Source organism: Aedes albopictus, chromosome 2 (genome assembly GCF_035046485.1).
Source record: "Aedes albopictus strain Foshan chromosome 2, AalbF5, whole genome shotgun sequence".
Taxonomy (NCBI): Eukaryota; Metazoa; Arthropoda; class Insecta; order Diptera; family Culicidae; genus Aedes; species Aedes albopictus.
The window spans coordinates 49,494,640-49,504,439 of record NC_085137.1 but is presented as its reverse complement, the minus strand read 5'-3'; the positions used below and the strand labels follow the sequence as shown (position 1 = coordinate 49,504,439).

The 9,800-nt window shown below is 46.2% G+C and overlaps 1 protein-coding gene across 1 annotated transcript; it reads right to left on the bottom strand.

Moving 5' to 3' along the window:
• Positions 1 to 8,164: 8,164 nt before the first annotated feature.
• On the bottom strand, positions 8,165 to 9,316 carry LOC134286029 (uncharacterized). Its single transcript, XM_062847592.1, has one exon. It carries the CDS (start codon positions 9,314 to 9,316, stop codon positions 8,165 to 8,167), a length of 1,152 nt encoding a protein of 383 aa, XP_062703576.1.
• Positions 9,317 to 9,800: the final 484 nt, after the last annotated feature.

The following is a 9,800-nucleotide window of genomic DNA, read 5'->3' as shown; positions in this document are numbered from 1 at the left end:
AGGTAAAATCTATTTAGGTCCCTCCATTTAGGTAACGTTACCTAAATGAAATTTGATTGTGTTCAGATTAGTTGGAGTGCTTAAGATTAGGTATAAGGTTCGTTTACGAGAAATAAGTAGTGAGTGGTGTTAAGGGGATATTGGGGGAGGGGAGGGGGATGCAATGTAACCCCCCCCCCCTTCCATGCAGTGTTGAAAAGTGTCAGTATCCAGCGTCATTTCCAGCTGAAATTGAGATAAGCAACCATCCTTCCATCATTCAGTTGATATCAGGTCTGATGACGTCAAACCCGACATCAACCTATCATTCACCTGTTTTTATTTTGGCCACCAAACCCAACATAGACCCAACAGTTGCTCAATGTTGGTCCAACAATAGCCCAACATACGATAAAAATTGACCCGACTTTGGCCCGACATTCAATAATTTTTCAGTCTGGCGGAATTTTGCAGGGTTTTTCGTATTTCGTGCCCAGCTAGTCATTTGAATGACAATTCTGATCTAAGACCCTCCAAAACCCCCGAAAACGCCCCTGAAGCCCCTTCCCTCCTGAAACTCCTTGAAAGCCATCTGAAACTCCCTCCACATGACCCAAACATGACATCCTTTAAATCTATCAGTAACTCTTCCTTCTTAAACTTCTTTGCAACCTTGTACTCCATTTAGGTAATTAGGTAACTGAATTCATTTAGGTAAAAATTCTATTTGGGCAGTCCCGACTCGTTACCTAAATAGAGGTTTTGGTGTATAATAATGTATAACTCAAATTATACATCTATATATCTATCTATATATATATAAAAATGCAGTGGCATACGTGGGACCGCGCATAACTTGCGAACGGAAGGTCCGATTTTGATCGTCTTAGTTTTGTTCTGTTAGTTTTCACCCAAGGAAGGTTTATGAGGCAAAAAACATGGAAAAATTGAGAGTTTTTGAAAATCGATCTTCCATACGTTTTGTGACCGGGGACTTGGTCATGGATGGAAACTTGAAACGTCAAAAAACGCAGTAGGCAAGACAAAGTTTGCCGGGTACAGCTAGTTATCATATAAATGTTATTGCTGACTGCACCCCAAATTGGACTGACACAATAGTGTGCACACACTTTCAAAGTGTGATTGCAGTGCAGGGCCACATCGGATCGATTTGAGGTCTTCGGTGCACTTATTCCTTGTAAATGGAGGAATAAGTGCACCGAAGACGTCGAGACGATCCGAGGCAAATGTGCACTTTTATCACACTTTTTAGGCGTTCCAAAAAAAGTGTGATAGTCCAATTTGATGTGTCCAATGTAGTCTGCAATAACTGGGTAGTTATTTTCGTTATTCGACCGAAGGAATCATACCCCCGAAGCGGTAACCGCGGGTATAGCTTAGCTTAGGTTAGACTGACTGTATATGCCAATTGGCTTCTTTAGCGTTGTTGAGATAATTCCATATTCTGAATCTGCATGCCAAACAGAGCCGAAATCCAAATTTTCATGAATTTTGGTGCCAGGGAACCTGTTTAAAAATCAATTTGAAATTTGTATGGGAGCGATTTGTCGAATCACCTCGTCGCATTTTGTACTGGGTGGAGCTGTCAAAAGGTGATTTTGAAAAATCTCTTTGAAATTGATTTTAGGTACCAAAATAACGTTCTAAAAATCTGCAAAAAAAATCGTAGTGGCTCAGAAAAAGGTGCTCTTTCGTATAAAATCAAAAAATCGATACATTTTTCTTAATTTAAAAACCCAATTGGTTGCTCCTCCGTGATTGATTTGAACTAGTATGACTTGCCCTGAGATTCAACTGAATAAGAGGCTGGGACACTCCACTTATTCTCAAAGTATCAATACCGGCGCCGGCCAAGTCCTTACAGTTAATTGGAAAAGGGAAGGGAATGCTAGAAGGTAATGGTTGTTGCTATTAGAGACCGAGTGCACTCTGCGTCCCACAACCAGCACGGCTGCGGTATTTGTTAGTAGGGTAGGATATGAGATCTGGGAGTTACCTTTGGTTGGTGATGCGATCCATGGATAGGGGATATATTTAGATGATAGATTGTGGAATCAGAAGCAGTAGCCACTAGACCACCAAACCTGCCGAAGCGGTAACCGTCTGGCGGAGAAGAAAAAAAAAACAACAATGAAAAGAAGTCGTCTTTGCATGTCTCTATATTGAGCAAGATGTCGGTTCAGGAACAGGAAATAATAATAGGAATTTCTTTGACTATTTTTGTGTGTGCCACACGATGTAGGTATACATATTTGCAAAATTGCCGCTGGTAGAGGAAGGTTAATACCATTGGAAGTGCTTAAAGAATGCTGAGAAGTGGGCTTAGCTCCAAAAGGGACGTTACGCCAAGTTGAAGAACACAACAAAATTCGCGCTACGCTCAATAATTCCTTAATCGACCCATACAATTCACGAACAGATTAAGCCACCCCTTGGTGTCGTTATCGCGTAAAGGTAGAATTTAAATACACCTGACACATAATTGACAAATCTCTATTATTCTTCGACATCGTGATAATCGTGTAGGTGTGAACGATGTCACCTGGGCTACATTGCGATTCAATCACCACCGCCAGAAATAAAGGGATATTGTTTTGCAGCTGAAGCTTTGCTACGGCACAGATTACAGCTCAGTTATGGTTTGAATACTAATTCAAAGAGCTTGAATTGAATCCTGCTTCGCATTCGGGAAATTTCCCTAACGATGCTTCATTCTGTGTGCGGTGAACATATCAAGTGAAAATTTTCGCCCGATGAGCAAATTCCATCTAGTTTTCAACTATGGCACAAGTTCGGAATTGTTTGTCGGAAATTTAAACCGATGAACTGCTTCGACCCAAAACTCAACCTCAACCCATTTCTGTTGTTGAGGTGATGCTCTATACGGTTGGTTATGGTGTTGTCGCCTCGGTAACAGCATCTCTCAATGCAGAGCGTCAACCTGGCATCATCTTTCCGCATCCCAGAAGGAAATGGTATTTGAATCTTGATACGGTTCAGCACCTTGCCTGAATGGCCGGATTATTGTCCATTGTTCATTTTCTGCAGCGCAGTTCAAGCATTCGGTCGTGTAGCTACATATAGCTATATAGAGTTGCTCCGGGAAAACGACAATATGACGACGGCCAGACGGCAAATATCTCTTCCGTGACACCCTCCTCTATGGACAAGGTGTTGCGATTGCAGTAATCGAGAAGAGGAATTATGATGTCAGCTTATGAGAGGGAAGAGGAAACAGTATTTCTTATTACTGAACAGCTTGTAATACGACTGCTTATTTGATTGTTGGACTGATCTATCATTTCTATTTCGATATATGTTATATTATTGAATCGTTTTACATGAGCACAAGTTGCTATTTTTTATTCCCTTAAGAACAATGTCTAAGGCATTGTAAATTTAGTAATAAAAATCTTTAGGGTGTCGAGTTCAATTTTCCTTGACTGCGCATCTTTCGGACATATTTACAGTGTAAAAATCAAAATTAAAGACACTCTCATCACCTACACAATTATTCCAGAAGGATAAAGCTATCGTTTCGAATCCCATCAAAGATTAAAATATCCAATTTACAAATTGAAATGTGTCACCTCGCTTATCCCGACGAATGCTGTCATTTGCTCACCTTCCATATGATTGAATGAGCTCACCCCGGTCGGACGGATAAAAAGGACCAAAACTCAAGTGGCCCTAGAAGTAGGTAAACTTGTTCACATCTCAGATTGAATGGGAAAATGTGCCCCGATCCAATAGGGCGGTTCTCCGGACCTCCCCGGGTGAGCAGACAGACACATTTGTTTAACTAGTGAGATTGGAAAAAATGGCTGTTCGCCGCCGTTAGTCAGTCGCCATTCAATCCAATTGGCACCCGCTAGCAACCGACGGACGACCATCAGTTTGCCACCCACTCGAGGACCGTCTGCGTCTTTTCGCACACACAGACCCTCTTGCGCTTGCCTATACCTACCAAACACCATCTCTGCACAATGAATACCGGTGGAGCATGAAAATTGCATATCTCCATTTGAAATTCATAGCTCGCTCTTTTTTTCGCACTTGCCATGGCGATCGCTTTCAGCGGTGCTTTCACTAGGAATCGGCAGGGTTGCCAGTGTTGCTACATATATGTCTAACACTTCTTACATTCGATTCTGGTAACTCTATCCAATCCGTGCGGTGTGTCCTTGACAAAAGCCTGTCGTGTGGAACGAGTCAGACCTCTTCGGTGTCTGTCGCGTTGGAAAAGTGTTGGAAAAATCAATTTTCATTTAACAAACAGAATGAAGTTCACACTTTTTCAGCACTACCTCTCCCGCGCCCACCGCGTTCTCGACCGAGGCTTTTCTACACGCCTCCAGAACCAGACACACGCGCATCATCATCAAACGCCATATGGCAGTTGGTGTCTCTGCTCTAAACTGATGGCGGACGATACGACGCCGGGGTTCATCTCGCAGTCTTGTCACACACACTTGACAAAGTACCTGAGAGATCTCTTAACACATCTGGCTGGATGGCTGGCTGGCTGGTGCGTCGCTGCTGTTCAGGTTGACGCCATATGCAGTCCATGCCCGAGGACTGCGATGAGGTGGTCTATACATGCATGGAAAATAGACATCAAGTGTGTTCACGGGTTGGCTGAAGATACACAAAACGGCAACCCTGAGGGGTCATTTCAACGGTGAACGCGTGAAAATGTTGAGATTGCTATCATTCGTGATAGATAGTGGGCAAATGTTTGCTTATGAGAGGATTTGTATTGATTAAAAAACAAACAAGGCATTTTCTTCTTCTCCATTTTAGCGTTACGTTTCCATTGAAACAAACACTGCATATCAATAGTTGCAGAATAAACCCGCTTTCTGAAATACATCCCGCTTTCAGCTTATGTCAAAGTCGCGATGTTACTCATATATACTCATATATGATCAGAAGACATACAGACAGACAGACAGACAGACAGACAGACAGACAGACAGACAGACAGACAGACAGACAGACAGACAGACAGACAGACAGACAGACAGACAGACAGACAGACAGACAGACAGACAGACAGACAGACAGACAGACAGACAGACAGACAGACAGACAGACAGACAGACAGACAGACAGACAGACAGACAGACAGACAGACAGACAGACAGACAGACAGACAGACAGACAGACAGACAGACAGACAGACAGACAGACAGACAGACAGACAGACAGACAGACAGACAGACAGACAGACAGACAGACAGACAGACAGACAGACAGACAGACAGACAGACAGACAGACAGACAGACAGACAGACAGACAGACAGACAGACAGACAGACAGACAGACAGACAGACAGACAGACAGACAGACAGACAGACAGACAGACAGACAGACAGACAGACAGACAGACAGACAGACAGACAGACAGACAGACAGACAGACAGACAGACAGACAGACAGACAGACAGACAGACAGACAGACAGACAGACAGACAGACAGACAGACAGACAGACAGACAGACAGACAGACAGACAGACAGACAGACAGACAGACAGACAGACAGACAGACAGACAGACAGACAGACAGACAGACAGACAGACAGACAGACAGACAGACAGACAGACAGACAGACAGACAGACAGACAGACAGACAGACAGACAGACAGACAGACAGACAGACAGACAGACAGACAGACAGACAGACAGACAGACAGACAGACAGACAGACAGACAGACAGACAGACAGACAGACAGACAGACAGACAGACAGACAGACAGACAGACAGACAGACAGACAGACAGACAGACAGACAGACAGACAGACAGACAGACAGACAGACAGACAGACAGACAGACAGACAGACAGACAGACAGACAGACAGACAGACAGACAGACAGACAGACAGACAGACAGACAGACAGACAGACAGACAGACAGACAGACAGACAGACAGACAGACAGACAGACAGACAGACAGACAGACAGACAGACAGACAGACAGACAGACAGACAGACAGACAGACAGACAGACAGACAGACAGACAGACAGACAGACAGACAGACAGACAGACAGACAGACAGACAGACAGACAGACAGACAGACAGACAGACAGACAGACAGACAGACAGACAGACAGACAGACAGACAGACAGACAGACAGACAGACAGACAGACAGACAGACAGACAGACAGACAGACAGACAGACAGACAGACAGACAGACAGACAGACAGACAGACAGACAGACAGACAGACAGACAGACAGACAGACAGACAGACAGACAGACAGACAGACAGACAGACAGACAGACAGACAGACAGACAGACAGACAGACAGACAGACAGACAGACAGACAGACAGACAGACAGACAGACAGACAGACAGACAGACAGACAGACAGACAGACAGACAGACAGACAGACAGACAGACAGACAGACAGACAGACAGACAGACAGACAGACAGACAGACAGACAGACAGACAGACAGACAGACAGACAGACAGACAGACAGACAGACAGACAGACAGACAGACAGACAGACAGACAGACAGACAGACAGACAGACAGACAGACAGACAGACAGACAGACAGACAGACAGACAGACAGACAGACAGACAGACAGACAGACAGACAGACAGACAGACAGACAGACAGACAGACAGACAGACAGACAGACAGACAGACAGACAGACAGACAGACAGACAGACAGACAGACAGACAGACAGACAGACAGACAGACAGACAGACAGACAGACAGACAGACAGACAGACAGACAGACAGACAGACAGACAGACAGACAGACAGACAGACAGACAGACAGACAGACAGACAGACAGACAGACAGACAGACAGACAGACAGACAGACAGACAGACAGACAGACAGACAGACAGACAGACAGACAGACAGACAGACAGACAGACAGACAGACAGACAGACAGACAGACAGACAGACAGACAGACAGACAGACAGACAGACAGACAGACAGACAGACAGACAGACAGACAGACAGACAGACAGACAGACAGACAGACAGACAGACAGACAGACAGACAGACAGACAGACAGACAGACAGACAGACAGACAGACAGACAGACAGACAGACAGACAGACAGACAGACAGACAGACAGACAGACAGACAGACAGACAGACAGACAGACAGACAGACAGACAGACAGACAGACAGACAGACAGACAGACAGACAGACAGACAGACAGACAGACAGACAGACAGACAGACAGACAGACAGACAGACAGACAGACAGACAGACAGACAGACAGACAGACAGACAGACAGACAGACAGACAGACAGACAGACAGACAGACAGACAGACAGACAGACAGACAGACAGACAGACAGACAGACAGACAGACAGACAGACAGACAGACAGACAGACAGACAGACAGACAGACAGACAGACAGACAGACAGACAGACAGACAGACAGACAGACAGACAGACAGACAGACAGACAGACAGACAGACAGACAGACAGACAGACAGACAGACAGACAGACAGACAGACAGACAGACAGACAGACAGACAGACAGACAGACAGACAGACAGACAGACAGACAGACAGACAGACAGACAGACAGACAGACAGACAGACAGACAGACAGACAGACAGACAGACAGACAGACAGACAGACAGACAGACAGACAGACAGACAGACAGACAGACAGACAGACAGACAGACAGACAGACAGACAGACAGACAGACAGACAGACAGACAGACAGACAGACAGACAGACAGACAGACAGACAGACAGACAGACAGACAGACAGACCCCCTGTTGGGACAGCAACGGAAAGTTATTCGGATGGTCTCGTAGCACGACTCGTTTGTGGGTTCCACATGAATCAGCTTTTTAGCTGCAATATATTTTAATCCAATTAGCACATAATTGAACATTAAATGGATAGTTTTACTTACATTTCTAGTCCTCAAATTCAAATCTGTCCACTGTCCAACAATTTTAATCTAGGTTTTAATGACTTTTAACTAGTTTTAGGATATATTTTAACAATTCAATGTGTTGTGTTCTAGTTGTAAGCCAATTCTGTTTGTTTTGTCTGCATGTAGCTATAGTTAGGTAGGGATAATTCAATCAATTCTGCATGACACATTCAATACTGTTGCGCACGTTGTCGACTCTTACATACTACGATCTTCTACTGTGAGTGGATCGAGTGACCCTGTCGCACCGGGGTGCAGGTTTCTGCTCGTTCGGAACATCCCCCGACCCGTATTGCTTGAAGTCTACTTCAGCGGTACCTCCTACTTCCAAAACTGCCAGTTTCGCTACCGACCGCACCAGCAATCCTGCACTGGATGTCGCTACTTCCGCATTGCGTATACGGCCGTCCCGTCCTGGAAACACGCGAACAACTCGTCCTCTGACCCAGCCATTCCGTACTCGATCCTCCACAACAATCACTAGATCGCCAACTTGTACGGGTTTGTATTCTCTGAACCACTTGGTGCGTTTCGTGATCGTTGGAAGATATTCCTTGATCCACCGAGCCCAGAATCTGTCTAACAGTTGTTTGCACAGGTCCCAATTACACCTTGCTGTCGCCCTCTCCTCGATCGGTTCTCTGGCCGGCTGATTGACGCCGCTAGTGCTCAGCATTAGGAAGCAGTTCGGTGTGAGGGCTTCCTGCTCTTCAGAATCGATTGGGAGGTATGTCAGCGGCCTCGAGTTCACGATGGATTCCGCTTCCACCAGGAGCGTACGGAGGGTCTCATCATCCGGCTTGCCCCCGATTGACAGTGATGCCAGCGCGCCTTTCACCGACCGGACCATGCGCTCCCAAGATCCCCCCATATGCGGCGTGGAAGGTGGATTGAAACGCCACTGTGTATCCGTATTGGTGAAGGTACTAGCGAGGTTGCTGTTGATCTGCTGGAGTTCCATCTTCAGGTCACGGTTTGCACCCACAAAGTTCGTTCCTCTATCGCTAAAGATTTCCCTCGGGGCCCCCCTCCGTGCAACGAAACGCCTTACCGCCATCTTGCAGGACTCCGTTGTGAGGTTGTGCACCACTTCAAGATGCACTGCGCGTATGGTCAAGCAGGTAAATAACGCGACCCAACGTTTCACCTCGCTGCGTCCCTGCTTCACCAACATCGGCCCGAAGTAGTCCACGCCGACGTAAGTGAATGGCCTAACGTGCGATACCGTCCTTGCTTGTGGCAATGGAGCCATTCTCGGGATTTCTGGAACTGCCTTGTAGACTTTGCACCACTGACACAGCTTTCCGGCCTGCTTGAAGGCAACTCTCATCTCCGACACGTGGAACCTTTGACGCATCTCATTTACCGCTGTTTCCGCATTGCAGTGCTTGTACTGCCGATGGTACCAATCGACCAGAAGTGTAGTGCCGCCGTGTCGCTTGGGCAGAATAACTGGGAACTTAAAGTCGAACGAAACCTGCTGTGCACCTGCGATTCTACCGTCCATTCGCATATTCTACCGTCCATTCGCATGACGTCCTGCTCGTCCAGAAAAGGAGAAAGCTTGCGAATCTTGCTGGTCCTGTCCAGCTGCAGTTGTTCACCAGCGGGAAGTTGCTGATTACGCTTGAGAATAACGATCTCGTCCCCGAAAGTTTCGTGCTGGATAAGCTTGAAAATGGTTGTCTCCGCTCGTTGTAGTTCATCTCGAGTTAGCCATTCCGTACAACTTGTAGGCTGCTTCTTGACTTTGCAACGAAGATTGCGCACGAACCTGTGCACGTAGGCTAAAGCGCGGACCAGGCGCTCCCATTTTGAGAACCGCCCAAACTGCAACAGTT